At 36.1% G+C, this 18,742-nt stretch overlaps 1 protein-coding gene across 1 annotated transcript in view; it reads right to left on the minus strand.

Annotated features, from left to right (window-relative positions):
* The window catches only part of GALNT2 (polypeptide N-acetylgalactosaminyltransferase 2), a 91,212-nt gene that overhangs the window by 20,622 nt on the left and 51,848 nt on the right, over positions 1-18,742 (minus strand). Inside the window, exons 3-8 of the mRNA XM_051783524.1 lie at positions 16,266-16,419; positions 11,987-12,085; positions 11,346-11,413; positions 10,376-10,441; positions 7,268-7,389; positions 1,156-1,243 (exon numbers count right to left, since the gene is read on the minus strand). Of these exons, the coding sequence (XP_051639484.1) occupies positions 1,156-1,243; positions 7,268-7,389; positions 10,376-10,441; positions 11,346-11,413; positions 11,987-12,085; positions 16,266-16,419 (597 nt within the window). The remainder of the gene's footprint in view (positions 1-1,155; positions 1,244-7,267; positions 7,390-10,375; positions 10,442-11,345; positions 11,414-11,986; positions 12,086-16,265; positions 16,420-18,742) is intronic.

Raw genomic sequence — 18,742 nt, forward strand, 5'->3', positions numbered from 1 at the left:
TACATTAGCGTACTGTGAATATATGCACCATATAGGTGTCATTTGAAAACATTAATAAGAAGGATATAGAACCTCCCACCTCCAGATCACTGATGAACTTGTAGCATATGCAACATTATGCAAATAATGCTTTTATTTTAGTTAACTGGAACAACACTTCATGGCCAGTTAGAGACCAGAACCTAAAAGAACAGGCTTGAAAATGGCTTTTGGCTTCCTCACTCAAGAAAGTTCATTCAGAAAAAGCTGAAACACTGTGAGAAGAGCACTCTAATTTTTATATCATGGCTCATCTCATATCTTTATGCAGACAGTTCAGTTTCCAGGGTTGTGGGAACAATTATTTACAAATAAAAGAAAAAAAGGGATAAGTGGGTAGAGAACAGCTGTTTTAAATACCAGATTCTTATTAGCAGTGAAAAAAGTTTTAAAAGTCTGTAATAAGCTTAGCATGTAGTTGCCTTTTCCCTCTTTTGAAAAGAAGAGGGAAGGAATTTTTGGTATTTATTTTTATTTAGGGCTTTACAAGTCAACAGTTTATACTAGCTACACATATCAAAACTGTAGTTTTTCTAAACTCAATTTAACAGGGAATTTTTTAATGGCAAAGATATAAACACTAAAAATTTTCATGGTATGTTAGTCTCTTCACAATTACAGATCATGGCTAACAAACACTTATTTCTTTTAAACACATTCCAAAGCTTTCTGCTTATTCAGAAGAGTTGAATTTTTTTACCAAACCAGCATCTCGAAACAAACCTCATAGACACTGCGTTGTTGATGGGCTTCTAAACTAGTGAGCAATTAAAGCCTATCTTATCTAAAATGAGAATGACAAGCTCTGACTATAAGCTTCTTCTGACATTTACACAACCCTACAAGCATTGGAGCGAGTCTTACATAGTCTTACATACTGGTAAAAGGTAGCATAAACTTACAAGAAATAGTATAACAAAGATGAACTGTTTTAAAGCAGAGAACAATAAGGCCAATTAAAATCCAAGGCAAGAAACAAATGACCTACAGAACTTAAAACTAGATCTATGACAGCGAAGAGCGGTATGTTAATTGCCCATTCCACAACTGCAGTGATTATGAGCTTTGATTCTTGATGCTTTTTTTTAAAATCTGTATTCCAGTACAGGTACATACCGCCTTTTAAATCAGCTGACGCCCCCACGTACTGGAAGTTGTCCATATTAATTACATCAATAATGGGAGACACAACTCTGGTCTTGTCCTAAAATAAATATTAGAAAGTAATATTGAAATAATGAAATCAATATATAAAGACTCAGACAGGATGTGATGTTGAACAGTTCAGCAGGATTTAATTAGCATGTCTCCCCCGGCTCTCCCTCTACTTCAGCTTACGGCTCTGAACAGTCACTGCTGTGAACAGCATTGCTCAGCATTGCTTTAGAAAGCAGAAACCATACGATATGACTGGAAATCCTCCTTCTATTCTAGGCTACTTATATTCAAGTAAGCCCCCTCTTCTGACTTGCTCTTGAAGAAGGCAGCAAACTTGTAGTTCTAAAAGGAGTCGAACAAACAGCACTTCTATTCTTACTTTTAAAACCAGCTCAAAGAAAAGAAGCATCCAGGGAATTCATATTTTCCACAGCAAGTCTCCAGCCATGCAGTGTACTATGGTCCTATTATTTCAACCTTTAAAGAACACTTAGGCCTTTCTGCAAGTCTCAGGTTAATGCCAACCCATTTCACACTAGAAGAATTACACTTCAATACTAGAAACTCAGACAGGAAAGAGAATCTAAAAAGCACCTCAAACTAACAAATGCTCTTAATTTCCAGCAGCCAAGATTCCAGTGGTACAGATAACCGCACTCCTCTGTCCAACCGTGGTCTCGTATACTATTCTGAGCCATGTTAATTTCTTTAGCTGATGTTTTTGCCAAAATAGTTTAAGAACAAAAATCTTTCCAACAACTCCACATGCATCATCAAGTAGGATCACAAGACCTCAGTACTCTAAAAAAAGACTCATCTAATGTTAGAAATGCAGTATCATGGTTAAGCCATTTTGTCTCCATGGCTTATTGCTTGAAATCAAAACAGAAGTTTTGAGCTGCACAATTTAACATCATTCAGAGAGCAGATAACTTCAGAACAGTGTATCACCAAATCTGTGAATATAAAAAAAATTTTTTTAACAAACCGAAGATATTTTGGTAACCTCTGTTATAGAGAAAGTGTTCTCAAGGTTAAAAAAAAAAAAAATCACCTAAATGTCACAATTTTAAGAATTTTTAAGAACTTATTTTATAAGTACATATTCAAACAACAACATACATATTCTAAACAGTGGTTCAGCAATGTATTTCCCTTGCTAATCAGTATTATACAGATCAGATTGAGCCAAACTAGCATGAGAATAATTTGAGTTCATAAGAAAAGACTTAAAAGCAAATCTTAGTCAAATGCTTTGCTTGGTCCAATAAGGATATTTAACACTCATTTTCTTTTATTGAACCTTAACTATTCAATCTGTGCTGATTTTAATAAGCCCTAATTTTATAAATGGCATTTACTAGTTCATTCTGCGTGAGTAAGCAAAAGGTCACGAACTTCTTTATCAGCCAAAAGAAAAATTCAAGCAAACTTAAGAGAATCCAAGCTGAAGACTATGCTGAAAGCTGAAGATACAGTATTCATACCTACATTCCCTTTTAGTATCACCACAGGTATACTACCCAGGCCCAGTATCTGTTTTTATGAAGATGGATTATAACACCTAATCTGGTCTGCTACTAAGTATTAACTAGTTTGGTCTAAAGCAAAGTAGAGACACAAACAAAAAAGGCCAACCTATCCTATTCCCCCATCGATCACATCTTTAGCTCCTGTTCCTATTAGCAGTAGCCTCAAGCCCAAGTTTGCAATGGTAAGAACACAGTATTGGTAACTGTGTTGTACTTGGGAGGCAATTACAATTTACTGCACCCTCACTGCAAAATACTGCAGATATGTACCTTCCTATATCACTGAAGTGCTTCGGGTGTACCCATGCCCTTATTTTAGGCATTCTGTATAGAGTGACAGAATTAATAAACTCCTTTAAATAAAGACTGATGAGGCAGAAGATATCCAGCCTATTCAGTTATTCACAAGTACCCATGAGTATAAAGTACAAAAATGAAAGCACCCTTCCTTTCTTTCTTTCTTTCCTTAGCTGAAACTGAAACAGCTTATAAATCTATGTCCACCTCTAAAAACAGTTTTTGACAAAAGTTTATGTTTCTCAAATGGTTCTACTTGGCAGGGTTGAACCTGATGGTAAAAGTTGCCCAAGTCATCAGGTGTCACATTAGGCAGAGATTCATTTAGGCTTCAACTTATCTCTGCTGTGCCAAGTAAGCAGAGAGCATATTGTGTCTGTACATTTGGGATTTCCTCAGGCTTTTACTTCTGGTCTGATTAGTTCTATCAATATCAGTGCGACAACACACTAACATTATTTGCTACACCTAACATTATTTAAACAACTCCCAGTTGTTTCTCTGACAGCCAAATACCCAGGTTGTGTGCATTCAGTTCCATATATAATCCTCACATTGTTGATTTGGAACCATGCTGTTCCTTCTATGACTTGAAATTACAGATTTACTCACTAGCAAAGCAGAGAAAAGATTTGCACATTCTTAAGTTGATGCTTCACAGAGCATTATGAAGTTGTTAATGCAGAGACTGGTAAAAAAGAGCTTGCGGGTCTTCAAATTACAGAGAGTTCACTCATTTAAAACACTAAAAAGCAGCTGCTCCTTTTAATCACACCATGGATAAATAAGTACCTTGCTTTAGGATAATTTAACATAGAAATCTTTGGTCTCCTAATGGAAGACACAATTGGAAAACCACATACTTCTTGATGAGGATAATGAAAAGAAATAGCCTGCAAATACTGCAGGTCTCTAGTGCCTGAAAACTTGTAGCAAGCTATTTCATCTTAATATTTCATAAGGAAGTTATGAATGCTCTAGAGACTTAGATTTTATATATTGTTCTCATAAACCATCAAAAATTATCCTCAAGATTCTGCATACATTGCTTCCTCCCCTCTAAAAATTTCAGGACACTTCAAAGATTAAGCTTCACAACACTCTTAAGAGAAAATATAAATATTTTCCTTTTAGCATTATGCCAGTTAAAAGTTGACTCATTCAAAGTCACAAAAATTTGAGATGGGTATGAAAAAGGAAACCATAGCTCATTTCTTAATCTTAGTTATTCCTTCCTTTTAAGATCTTCTTTGTTTAAAAATATCTTCCTGAAAGTGATAAAGGATTTATAGCTATTCTATGAAAACAGATGAGTTCAGTTCTCTACCAGAATCTTTCAATTTATTTTGTTTATATAACTGCTGTATTATTAGAAAAAACCAAAGTGTTTAGAAATCTGAAATGGAAAAAGCCAACTAGACAAGTGTCCATGAAATCACTAATAGTTACAGATGTTTTCAGGATTGTATATATTTATTACTTAGGTTGACATTTTTTAGGAATTAAAGGGTTAACCTCCACAGTCTCATCATTTAATCATACACACACACAAAATCTAGAGGGCATAAAAGGTAGCCTTAGGAAATCAGGCAGAAAACCATTCTCCACAAAGGAGAAAAGAAGATATACCAGCTCCAGGTTACAGAAATATGTGTACACACGTTGAATGCTAAAATATTCACCTTGCGTGTATGTTGTTTCTGCTTTAAGCATTTGCTCAAACTGCTGAAGAAAAATCCCTAGCAGAGTCAAACCCCTCTAGGAATGCTAAGCAAGCATGGTCCATGAAAAAAAAAATACTCTAACCAGAAAACTATCTTATGGAAGAAAACTGTGGGATAGATCATTCTCCAACTGAGGAGGAAAGCTCAGTGTCTCAGATGTATGTCAGATGCACAGCTTTCTAAAGTGGTTACAGCACATCAGATAAGAGTACTGCAGAACTGACTCAATTCAGACTGTTTCTTGGAAGCTATAAATTTTTATATTGTAACACACGCACAACTAATCTCCCACAGAAAAACTCCAACAGAACTAAATGCCAAGCAGGCAATTCCGGAACAAAAGAAAAAAAAGAAAAAAACACACTTTCCACCAGATATATAACAGATGCAGCAGCGTATCAGAAAACATTCTATTAATGAACAGTAGCCCTGACCTGAAAAAAGTTACCTGTGAGGCCAGATCAGAAAGCAGTTCACATCTACTCAGCTTCTTGTCACTGAGACTATCAAGAAAATGCTGCCAATTAACATCAAGTAACATACTGTCTGCACTGTGAGCAAATAACAAAGAACTATCAAATGCTATATGTAAACATTATCCATGCCTTAAGTATTCGAACAAGCAGAAAGCTTAGAAGCTACTTTATCAATCCCCATACCTGTTGGTTGGCAATCTTTGCAGATGACAGTTAAGTGGAATTCTATATCAATTATTTATTTAACAGTATATCAGCTTTTAAGAATAGAAAAATATATACATATAGCTGAAAACTATTCAATGGCACACATGATTACTGTGTATCATGATAATTGAGAAGAGCAAGTTTTGAAAGATCTAGTGATTCATGTACTACTAAAAAATAGCTGCTGCACAAAGCAAAATACGTTCCAACTTCTCCAACCAAATATACCATATGCAATGCTGGATCTTGACAAAATTGCTGGCAATTTAATAAGAGGTTTTACATTTTGTTATGATGAAAAGATAACACTTTTTTGAATACCTTCTCAGTTTCAGAAAGACAAATGAGTATGTCCTGGAAAAAGTTAGACAAGAGAAACAGGAAAATGACAAAATAGCTGTCTTAGCAAAAGCAGGGTTTTGCTGACCAAAACTACCCTTTCTCTTCTGATTTCTTGAACAGATAGATGCTTCAAACCATTTACACAAAAAGGTCTGAAAACTGTTTTCATATTCTAGAATTCATTAGTGCTTTAGCTGCAAGCATTCTCCACTTCATTTTGAGATATTTAATGCCTTCAAGTTTATTTTCCTGGTTAATAATTAAACAGAAATTCCTCTAACCCTTCTGAGGCAACACTTTAGATGGGTACAAAAACAGAAGGAATTGCTATGTTACTCACACTGAAGGGTTTTGTTGATTTTAGGTACTTTAATAGTGTCCAGGTTTGACCTGATTAAAATTATTTTTACTCCTAAACAGGATTTCAACTGCTGATGTGTCTTGGGCAACTTGCACTATTTCTGGAATACCCAGGAAATATAATGGGCTGAAGCCAATTGTACGAGGTTCAACAAGGCAAGATGCAGGGTTCTGCAACTAGGTCACAACAACCCTGTGCAATGCTACAGGTTTGGGAATACTGGAAAGCTGCCTGGCTGAAAAGGACCTGAGGCTGCTGGTCAACAGTGTCTGAACATGATCCAGCAGTGTGCCCAGATGGCTAAGAACAGCACCCTGGTCTATATCAGCAATAGTGTGGTCAGCAGGACCAGGGTAAAGGGAAGAATAGGGAGGATAAGAGAAGATCTGGGCATTAACAAAACAGAGTAGCTTAGCAAAACCATTTTGATTAGGAGCATTTTGGAACCAAGCCTCTCCTGGAAGACTAGCTTTCCAGAAAGGGAATGCAATTAAGAAAGAATAAACCCCCTGTTGTCTTGAGTGTTCCTCAGTGCTTTTTGGGATCACGGTCCATTCACTTTCCATTTCAACTGAGTGCCTCCAGAGGAAGTTAACAAGTACAACCAACCTCTAGAGAAAACAGTATACTTTCATTCTCAGTCCCATCAATTGCTTTTCCAGGACATAGACTAAGCACTATTTTCACAGAAGCTGAGAGCCTGTAGTTCCTGTTAATTTCCATGAGAATTTTGGTTTCACAGTTCATCCTCTCTCCTACTATCATACTGAATCTTAATGAGGCATAAAGACTCAGGTAAACTGAATTACACCAAGATGATACCGGTTGAAGAGAACTATACTTCACTCTAAAGATTTTCAGCTTACTGAGGCATTCCCCAAAGAACCAAGGAAGCATATATATGAATGTTTGCAAAGATAATAATAAATATTCAGATTTTATGTTCCTGTGTTCACAGAATTAATGAACAAAAAATATGTTTCAATCACAGAACACCCCAGTCATCTCCATCATCTCCAGTCAGAAAAAGCTTCCTTAGAAAAATGCATAAAATTAATCTAGTATAAACCAGATGGTTTTAAAATTTAAAACCTACTTCTTCAGGAAATTACTTTAAAACTCTTTACTAACCTCAGCTACTCTTTCCAAAAGTGGTTCCAGCCAGTGTTCATTGCACTCACAGTGACTATCCAGGAAGGTCAGCACTTTTGCTTGTGCTGCATCTGCCCCTCTGACACGGGATCGCATCAGGCCTGAGAAGCAAAGATAAAAAGTTTTAAGTACTTCCTGAGGAAAACAATCAACAGCATTGAGGAATTATAGCATTCCAAGTTAGTCATTAGCTAAGTTACACCAACTCAAACAGGACAAACACAAAAGAGCCATTATCAAAACCAGATGTTAGTTAAGAACTCAGTGAAACGACTTCACACCAAACAACCTGCAAGTGTCCAACCTTCTGCACCCTACAAGTTCTGATCTAATTTAAGCAGAAGAATCAAAGTGCCTTTTCAAAACAAGTGATACACAAGTACAAATGGGTCTGCATTACTGTAAATGGTATTGATACTGGTAAATGTTACTCAAGATCGGATCTGAAACAAACATGTCAGACAGTTCTACTATAGAACTGAGGAAAGCACCATCCTCTTCACTTTTTTGCCACCCCTCATCTTAGTTCTTACTACACTCTGTCCATTCTTCTATGAATTTCTTCCAGAAATAACCATGATTCATTAGTTTACATCTGAGAGCCCTACTTCCACCCCTTTCATCTGTCTTTTCTCTGTGCTTATGGCAATTCTCTTGTTTTGTGGTTTGTTTGGGGTTTTTTTGAAAAGATTTCTTTAGGAAGAAACTTCTGGTAAAACCAAAAGGTTCTTCTCTTCTCCTTATCTTAATTACACATATACCCTTACTGATTTACCCTGCTCCTTTCCTTCCTTCGTTCCTTTCTTTCCTTTTAATATTCGTTCATTGGATGACCTCACCGTTCCTTAAAGTTCCTTGCTATATATACACACATAGCAAGCTTCCTATAATTTCTTTGCAAATTTTCTCCCTGCTTTTTTCTACTATTAATAAATGTACTGATTTCATTGTCACTCAAGATCAAACCCAAGTAATTACTTTTTTTTCTCCCCCTTCTTTTTCTTTCTATATTGTTTCTCATCAAATTTGTTCTGGTTTGTTTGGGCATTTTTTGCCCCCTGAAACACTGTAAAGGAGTCAAGCCCATTTCTTACCACTCCCTTTACAAAATAAATACTCAAAATATGACTATGCCAAACAGAATACAAGATGCTTAAGAGGAAAAGTTTGTATGCTCTTACTATTTCTTACTTCAAGTGGGAGCATTTCACTGTTGTAGATATGTGCTGTGTTAAGGCTCTCTGACAGTACTTTTTACACCTTCTCTGTGGCACACTGGTAGTTAACTGTACTTCACTGATTTTATGCTGTTTCCCCAATTCCAGCCTTTGAATCTGTTCTGTTTAGTCTTTCCACACCAAACCTTCCTCAGGCACTCTTGCTATATGTTTTTTTTTTTAATTTTTACATTTCAATTCCTCCTTCCACAGCTTATTATTTATAATTTACATTGTTGTAGAATCTATTGTCTTGCTATAAGTCCACAGAAAACACGCAACAGCGTTTCTAATTTCAGATTTAGTGGTAGAAAAATAGAGGTTACCACTTGGGTCATTGAGTCTTCCACGATCACATTCAGACTTAAAATAAATAGAGCTGAAAAAGTTGCACCGAACATTTATTTTGTAGACTACCACACCCTTCAGAACACATCTGTTCCCAGAACAAATTCTGGTCCTACAGATGAGACTAAAAACTACTAACATTTATTTCTGAATGAAAGGCAGTTAATGTCATCCCTTTCACCAACACCATCCCTTTAACTTTCATTTTAAAACACCCTGCTTTCCTCTATTGCTTATACTGCTGTGCCACTCTTAGCAGCCTACACAGTGGTTGATTTTACCAATTTTCTTGAATTTTAATTTGTATGTGCAATATTTAATCTTAGTCTCACAAAAATACAAAGTAAACTAGTACTCTGCCTTCCATCTGCAAACATTTGTTCTTTTCTGACAAAGTAATAGATCTGTCAAATTGTATTTCACTTTCAGATATACTAATGCCTATTTTTAAGTATGAATCTGTGTACGCACTACAAAGTTAATATTTAAAATTACTAAAAACCAAACATCAAAAAGGTGTTCCTTCCTTCTGTTTTTTTTCATTACTACTATCTTCAAGTGCTGTACTGAAAAATGACATTAACTTACTCAGAACCTGACAACCATAGCAAGTCATAAAAGACCTGCATTGCTAACATGTCTTTGTTCACAAGTATATTCCAAAGAACCCATCAGTTATTGCAATAACGTGAATTATGGGACAACACAGGTTTTGTGCATGTCATTTCCAATACCTGACAACCTAATGATTCCAGCTCCTCCCCAGGCCAGGTTGGCAGTCTAAAAGATACAGTCCTTATAAAAATTAACAAGTATATATCTGCTAAATCAGTCAGCTATTTCAGCTGTCAAATCTCAGTTATTATTTCAAACAGCTGTAGAATAACAGTTGCCTGTATCTAATACATTAAGCTCCAGAGTCAGGAAACTGTTGACTGAAGAGTTCAGTGACATGAGACCATAATTCACAGAGCAACATAGAAGAAAACAAAAATGTAAGACAAATTTGTTACAGGGCACACTGGCTTCAGCAAAACTGGCATACTGGGTCCCAGCCCTCCTGGCTGCTCCAAACCTCTAAAGGCTGCCAAAATAAACTGTTTGTCAGGCTATCCACCAACTAAATCCTTAAAATGATATCTAAAAAGGGAACCAGAGGGCTATTTTTAAGCTGGATCATTTCAAACATAGATACATAGATAGTTTACAGTGAGACCTTGCATACAATGGGAACAGTTTAACTGAGGATTCAGTGCAGGAAGAGAAAGGAAAGGTTGAAGATTAAATGCAAATCCTAAAGGAAGTTTTCACTGTAAAAGCCAACAATGGACAATAGGACACAATAGGACACAACAATAGGACAACAATCAGAATTAATGTTTTTACCTGCATAAATACATTTTTTTTATTCCTTCCACCAGTAGATTTATAAAGTAGAATGTTCCTTTAAAAGACCTGATGAACACTAAAAGCTAAGGAAGCACAGTGGAATTTGTATCTCCCTTCCCCAGATCAAACTTACCTTCTCGGCGGTCATTTCGAAGAACTCGTACTTTTTCAATTTTTCCCAAGAGAGCACCATCCTCAGCTTTAAAAAATAAAATAATTAAAAAAAAATAAAAATCAAGTGATAAGAACCCATTTGATATCCAACACTATATACCAAAAGAGGGGTTGTCTTCAAAGAAAAGCAAAGGCTTTGTAGGTAAAAATGTTTGTGGTCATAAATAGTTAAATATAAGATACATGTTTAAAAAAACCAACATATCTCACCAGAAATAAAGAAAAGTTATCAGGTTAAGAAATTATTACTTTCATTATGTTATTTAAAGCTAACTTAATTTTACAGTCTTGAAACATTTTTATTTAACTATATTCTCTTTGTTTATTTTAGGCCATTCCTACATTGCATAGAGAAAAACACTTTTATAGGATTAAATAAACTTTTCTTTTCATATAGGAGAGCTCTCTTTAATCCACATTAAGGAACAAAGATGTATTAAACTAGCTAAAAACTAGTAATGCAAATATAGACATTAGTTTCCTTTAAGAAATGTTACTCAGAGGTCCATTTCTATTGCTCGAGTTTCTATCATGATACTCTAGTACTTATAAAACACTGAATTATTTTAGATTCAATAAGAACTTTTCCAAGATGGAGACCAGCATTCATTTAAAACAGTGCTACAAAAATATTTGTTGCAGGAACCATGGGTTTTAATTTTACTTAAGATAACATACTACGCAAAGGCCCTTTTTAATGATACACTCTGGTCCTTCAACTAACACGGAGTAATAAAATATACCTGAAGTATTTACAGGAACTCTTCACACTTCCAAAATTACAGATATGGAAGAATTAAGACCTGGTTTTGGATCAGTCCCTGTCAGCTCCTATTCAAGTACCCTATTCTCAACCAAGTCACCTACTGACATCTACAGAAAGTCTTACCAGAATAAGCACTGTAAGTTCGGATTGTAAAAGTACTTACGATCATTACTATAGTCATCCACCAGTATGATTTCCTTAATAAGATGTGATGGACTTTTTTTAAGGACACTGCAACAGAAAAGAAAAAAAGCATTCAGTACTAAGCAGTATTAATTTTCCATAATGATGTCATAAAAGGAGTTATTTTGTTAAGCCACAGCAGAACCTAGCCCAGGATGTTATCTTCAACAGCAGCTATTCACTTATTCTTACAGAAAGAGTGAAGAGGTACATGTGTAGAATTTGGGTGTTCCTTCCTCCCCACCACCCCTACCTCCCCCACCTCCACTATTCCAGCCCCCAGAAATCAGAACATTAGATAGACAACGTGTAACATAGAAGTTTTGCAGGTATCTTTGGCTCAAATATCCCTTAAGAATCCATCTATCCTGACTTTGGCTTGAAACAGTCAGTCTCCAAACATCATCTGGTAATTGGTTCCATACTTCAATTCATCTGTAGTTAAGGCAAGCAATTTTGTATAACATCACTATTTCAAAATGTAAGAACTGAAGACTTATCTTTTCCTCTGCAAACAGTTCAGAAGAGCATAACAGGTTGTTACTTTCCTTCCTTATCATAAACCATTTTCTGACACAAATAAACGGCCTTTAGGGAAAAATTAAGCTCTCTTATATATACCTGACAACAGTTCGAAGTAAAGCAGATCTTGCCTCATTATGAAAGGTGATCACCACACTAGTAGCTGGCAAATCTATCCGCCATTGTTTCCGCTGACACCTGAAAGAAATAACACTTTGTCATTTGAACATAATTTTTACATCCTGGGCTTAGCAGACAGCCTTCATTGTGAAGTATTTATCTATTAAATTCATGTACACACTGCCTAGGAAGAATAAAATGCCTTGTTTTCAAGTGAGATTATCATCAAATTGTTTTCTCACACTTTTGGTAGTTGTCTTAGTATACAAAAGACTAAGAAGTCAGTGTCAAATATGGGGAGGTTCAGAAAAGCCACGAGACCATCATCGCTGCAGGATGTCATAAATATCTTTTTTGCAACTGAGTATGAAATCAGAGTGCTTTTTTTACATTAAAAGCATTCAATACATCTAAGGAAATAGGTATATTTTCAAGGAAAATCGACATGTTCACAGGCTACCATATACTTCTTCTTTAGAATTGCATGTGTCCACTTCTCCCTTTTTTACATTTTTAAAGCTTCTGTAGCATCTTACTCATAGATAAAAACAGTTATCTATTCTAATAAGAACTGGTAAGGATCATAACATTCGGAATTTGAAAAACAAAGCTAGCTGTGACAATGCTCAGCCAACTATACACAGAACCACATCCTTCCAAACACAAAGATGATGAAATATTCCATCTAATGTCATCTCGTTTTTCATCACCTCTAGAAGCCTGAAATTAATATAATAAGAAAAAAATAAGCAAATCCTAAAATAATTCATGCAGGACTACACACACTTAAGATATTTAATCCAATAAAATAAACCTAAAAAAGACACTACTCCCCTTGTATTAGAAAGTAACATTACCAGAGTTTATGCTGAAAGCATTATAGTCTGACAGGTCATGATACTGATTGCCATTCATGCAATGACATACACAAGTTATATATTTCTTCCACATTCTTTAATTATTATTAAGGGCAGAGTTTTAACAAGCCTAGTTGCCTTCAGAGGGGATAAACCCAGATAGCGTACACCTGTAGCAAATTCAGCAAGTATTTTTGTACTCTGCACAGTATTAATCAAACCAGCTTTTCGGGGAAGTTTGCCACCTACACTTCTAAAACGAGACCTCTGCCTGTATAAGAGCCCACTCCACACCTGATTAAACATCTACAATGCACACCATAAACCACACAAACCTTCAGCTTCTTGGAATCCATGAGTGAGCAGCAATGCACTTCTTGCTCGTGCCCACTCTACAAAATCCCAGGAACCTGGAGTGTTTTCAATACAACACACCCATAATGTCACACACATCAGTGCTTGCTGTCAAACAAAACATTATTCTGCTCCAACGACCTCACTTGCTCTGAATGAAAACAAAGCCCACGCCAATCCTACAATTGCTGTCTCAGATCAGCAAGGCCATGTCTAGCTTTGTGGTGGGTGTACAAAACGGCTTTGTCGCTAGCACCCAGCACTGGAGCAATAAATCACAAATGCCTATATGTTCCTGAAAAATAAAGAATTAAGAGCTTCTCTAATGTGAGCTTTAGGCAATTCATCTAGACAGCTAAAAGACATGCAAATATTATACTCCAAAGCCTATGGTGCCAAAAAAGATATTCTTTTTTTCTGCTAACTTTCAAATTGCTCACAGAGGACAAGGCTACCGTGCATGCAGTTATCACATGAAGCACTTGCATTAGAATAATTAAAAAGTCACATTAAATTTATACTGATATCTTTGCAGAAGAGAGCACTTGAGCCAGAATGCATATTAGAGGGAATTACTCAAGGCAATGGAGCCTCTCAATTTTAAGAAAACTCAAGAGAAGAGCACGACTGCATATTTCTGAAGGAGAAATTAAGACTTTTAGACTTCCGAATAAAACAGGAGGAACATTTCAGTGAGTATTTTTGTTCTCAGCTCTTCAAAAATCCCTTCTTTAACTGACTCAGTATCAGTCCTCCTGCTGTGTCAACAGGGCCACAGTTAAAACTCAGACTGAAGAAACAATGTCATTACTTTTGGCATGGAGATTAGATGTTGTTTTCTCAAGCTGCAGCACTTAAATTTTACATGCAGAATATGAAAATACATTTAGTTAAAATAAAACTTGAACACAAAATTTCAGTCTAGACCCTCAATGTTTAGCATAGGTCATTAAAATCAGTTAAAACATGAGATTTGGACTGGTTCATATAATTAACAATTTTTCCCCGAAACCTCAGCAGTTTGTTTGAAACCACTTTTGGACAAAAATATCTATTTTAACCAGCACAAGAACATTCACTTCAACTGGTACCAAAGACACAGGAAAGTTTGTTTCTTCTTTTCTTAGGAATAAAACTGGAGCGTGAGGTCAGAAGCTTCTAACAGGTGCCAAATGAGAAAGAAAACACAGTTCAGCGCAGCTGAAGTACTTACCAGTAATTCTCAAGAATCATCACAACACATCAGTTAACAGATGTGATCAGAAACCACTGGTCCAAAGGATGCATGGTGGACATTGGTCCACAAAAAACATGGAGTATTTTATCCTTCATCCCTGCTGGGAGACTTTTACACTGGCAGAAGAACCACTCTGTGAGTTTCCTATTACAACTGTGACACTCATTTTTAACTTTCTGGATCTCCAAAATCTACCATGACAGTGAGAGCTCTCAGTTACACATCATAAGCAGACTGCACTGAAAGGAAACCCAGTGGTTTCTCAATGTTGTTGAAAGTAGTAGTTGTGAGCATCAGCTGGAGTGAGAATCTGCATTCCTGCTCAGAGTTCTCTCCGAGTCCTTTCTTATGTTGCATCTGCCTGTTTCTCACTTCTTCCTTTTGCTCAAAATGAAAGCAAGCAGCTTAAGTAAACGAATCAAGTGGTTTCCAGTTTTTTCAGTACTGCTGCCAGGCTTTCACAAAAAGCAAGTGGAAATCTTTGGTCTTGATGCTAGTAAAAGTTTGTGTGATGTGAAAAAGACTAAACAATATAGTATTAAGAGATGCATAATTATACACAATTGTTTATTAAATAAATTATATTTAATGCAGAATCCTGATAAACTGCCTCTCAACAGACAATTTCAGCATTTAAATAATATTACTATGTAGTTATTTCAAAGTCAAATAGCCTCTTAGACACATCAGTACAATTAACAGCAAGTTGCTTAAGGAGAAACAATATTTCCTCATCTCGGTCACTTTTCTTAAAGAAAAAGATTGCAGTAGCTCCATGAAAGATTTTAATCTCAACCCAGTTTGCCTCCAATTTTGTTGAAAATAACATGCTTCCAAGCATCATGTGATCAGATATTCTTCCTATGGCTATTGTTCTTCTTCTTGCCATCATGCAGTTCATTTGGCTTTTTCAGCTTCTGCAGTGAAACTTCTTGCCAAAAGAGAAGAAAACTTAATTGCAACATGGTAGGGAACTTATCATGGACAGTTTGCATGAATGATTGCTGCAGTCTGGTTTTTTGTTTGGTTGTTTTTTTCTTTTAAAAGATGATTATTTATAGTCTGATGGGCACTTAAATCTGCTCCATGGCAAAGTCAAAGTAATAATCCCAGTTCAGATACAGCCTTTCCCCCAGAAATATCTCTCTCTCTCTCTCTCTCTTTTTCTCCATTGCAGGGTTCTTTTCCAGCTTCATGTTGTGAAAAAACTTAGGCAGGTCAGCATATAATCACAAGACTGACAGTTAAAACAAGCATGGCCATTGTAATATAATTTGTCTCCTATCATCTCTTACATTCTTCTCAAACAACAGCCTTTGTCTGTCAGACACTCCCCAGCACAGAGATTATGAAATATTTAAAAACTTCCAAATTCAGCAAATCTGAATCATAAAAGTTTCTAGAAGCTGGTAGCTGAGTTTTGATGTCATGGAAAAGAATACCTGGTCTAAAAAGTTAGAATACATTTCTTGTGAAAAAAAAAAAAAAAAAAAACGCTATGAAGAAAATTCAAAAGTCACTTCAGACTTCTCAGTACACCATGGGCAACATTCTTTTCACTGCTTTCACTCCACCAATGGAGACTGAAATGAGGCACCAGTTTGGATATATAATAGACACTGACTGAAGTCATGGAAACAGAAGAACTCAAATAAGATTCCTTGTTCTTTAACCCAAGGATGATGGAGTTTACTGTTCCTGTCTTTTCTAAGGCTGGAAAGCTCCTGTTTCAGAAAAACCACCTGCAGCTCAAAAGCAATAAATACAGAAAGGTTAATCCAAGTCAAACAAGGCTCAGTTTGGCACTTACTGATCATGCCTAGTGTCAGGAACGCTTCGGTCCATTCGCAGTTTGTCACTTTCTACCTGATTGAACTTATTGCGGGCATATGGATCCTGACCAGATCGCACCACAGTGGCACCAACATATGCATCTTGATCAAAGTCCTGCCACCGAACTTTTCCTACAACAGAAAACCAGGAAAATATCCAGATTAATCTTCACAATTTAAGGAACAGCATTCAGCAACCCAAAAGTAATTGAGGAAATGTTTAACTTTGCAACAAAGTAATTAAACTTCAATGCTACTGTTAACTGTGTAACATCAAAAGTCACTTTTGCACATTAAATTCTTCTAGAATATCCTGCAAATTAATATAAAATTGAACAATTTTACAGATCACAGTTTGTACAAGTAATCACTAGACAATGCTTCATCTTGTCCACTTTGTGTTGGTTTTTTTTTAACCCCACAATTCCCATTTAAAAAAAACAAACAAACATCTACATATCAACAGGCAGTAAGATGATAGATGATTTGGCTATAATGTTATCTTAGAAACATTTGTTTTTAAAGACCTAGTCCAGACTTCGAAGACATAATTTAATTTACTGTCTCATTACAGAAGCAAAAACATAGTCACTAATAATCAAGCCATTTGAGAAGCAGGCCTTCTAGAAATACAAGACAGCCTTATTCTCAAAGAACAGCATTTCCTGTAGGCAGAGCACTAGATCACTCTCCACTATGACATAACTGCAATCTCCTTGACATTCAGAATTTATTCAGATTAATCCCTCTTTAACACGGACTGTGTTATTATGTGACTTGTTGTGACACTAACACAGAAAGGCAGATTAACATCCAGCTACCAGGAACAAAATTTCAGGACTCCCACCATTTTCAGGTGTACAACAACAGTACGGTATTTACCAGGTATCTTAAAACTACCAGTTCTTACCTCTACTTAACATTTACTCTTTTAACTATTGACAGACAGACCTATGCCACCTATTAGCAAATTTATACCACACTTAACTCAAAATCAGAGCTCAAGTTCTAATGCAATACAGACATTCTTGATTTAAACACGGATGTGTATGACAATCTCCCACAAGCAAGTTGTGGTGAACCAGCATGCTATTGGCACAAAAAAAGATACAAAAGCTGTCTTTTGTGGTCACTGTTTATTACAGACGGGAGGATTTAATATTCATTGTTTTTATAATTACCATAAAAAGCTTTTGAGGTATTTTTAGTTAAGTGCAGTAAGTAGCAGGTTGCAAAGATGTCACTCCATTCCAGTGCAGCTTTTAGAAAAATATCATAGCTCAGGCATATCCTAAATTAAGTTGATATGCATACAGGGAATACTACTCTACCAGCTATTAACAAGAGTTAGAGGTTGCTCAGATTTTCCACTGTTTGCCTTTGCTTGTCCTCTCAACCAGCACAGCATGAACACTAAGGCAGACAGGCCTCATTTACAGCTGTATTATCACCTTTGCTTCTAATTTATAATAGAGCTTCAATCTGAATAATTTGTTGAATATTTTCTGAAATACAGGACATGTCACGTTGCCACTTTGCTGGCCTAAAGATTTTTAGTGCATTTTACAAAGTATCATGAACACTTGAAATGCATTTATATAAGATTTTCAACTTCCAAACACTCCAGCTTTAAATTGGTTTCGAAGCTATGCGCATTTCAGGACTTCCACTTGCAGCTACCTTCCCAGCAACCTCTTCAGTTGCCTTCCATCCACCGGAAAGAGCAGCTAAAACACCAGAGGCCATGAGGGCATTCCATGGGTGATTAGGGTGATGCTGTTGCAAGTGTTCTTCTTAAACAGGTTGTATCCTTTATGAAATACAACATGCAACATGGGCTGCCCACATGTTTATAAGTAACCATGGTTTGATTTAACTGCTGGAAACTGAAAGGTTGATTCAAAGCTAACTACACTGTCCAGCCTTACTTTTGTCGAAAGGCTTGCCTTTCTGAATCTATCAACTAAATTTTGAAGTTAGAAGAGGTTTAGCAAACCTTTTCCAATAATAGGTACTATTTCTGTTATATGCTTCCCTAGGTACACAAATCAGAGCACGTTTGATTTAATTTCTTCTGGAGAGTTAGATAGCTCCGTAGTTTCCTGCATTTCAATGACTTTGTCAGGTGGAATGAATATCAGAAAATGCAGTTATATTATTTCAAACTTCAGTTAAGTATGTAACTTCAAATTCAAGCAAATATTGAGACCTAACATGACAATAAATTAGTCTTTTAAACAACAGTAAGTGAAATGCAAAGTTTGCTACCAGAGTCAAATAGAGCCAAAAAAAGAAAAAACAAAATCTCAATCACTGAACCAGCTAAGATCCTGGAGCAGGGTATGTTGCAGTACTGAACTTGGTTTTGACAAGAAGTGTTTATTTTACAAACAGTCCTAAGCCTGAAAAGTTGAGTAGAAGCCAGAAAAAGGTGAAATCCAGTGAAGTTGCTTCT

This window comes from Manacus candei, unplaced genomic scaffold, assembly GCF_025592945.1.
Source record: "Manacus candei isolate 608988 ecotype Guabito, Panama unplaced genomic scaffold, ASM2559294v1 h1tg000017l, whole genome shotgun sequence".
Taxonomy (NCBI): domain Eukaryota; kingdom Metazoa; phylum Chordata; class Aves; order Passeriformes; family Pipridae; genus Manacus; species Manacus candei.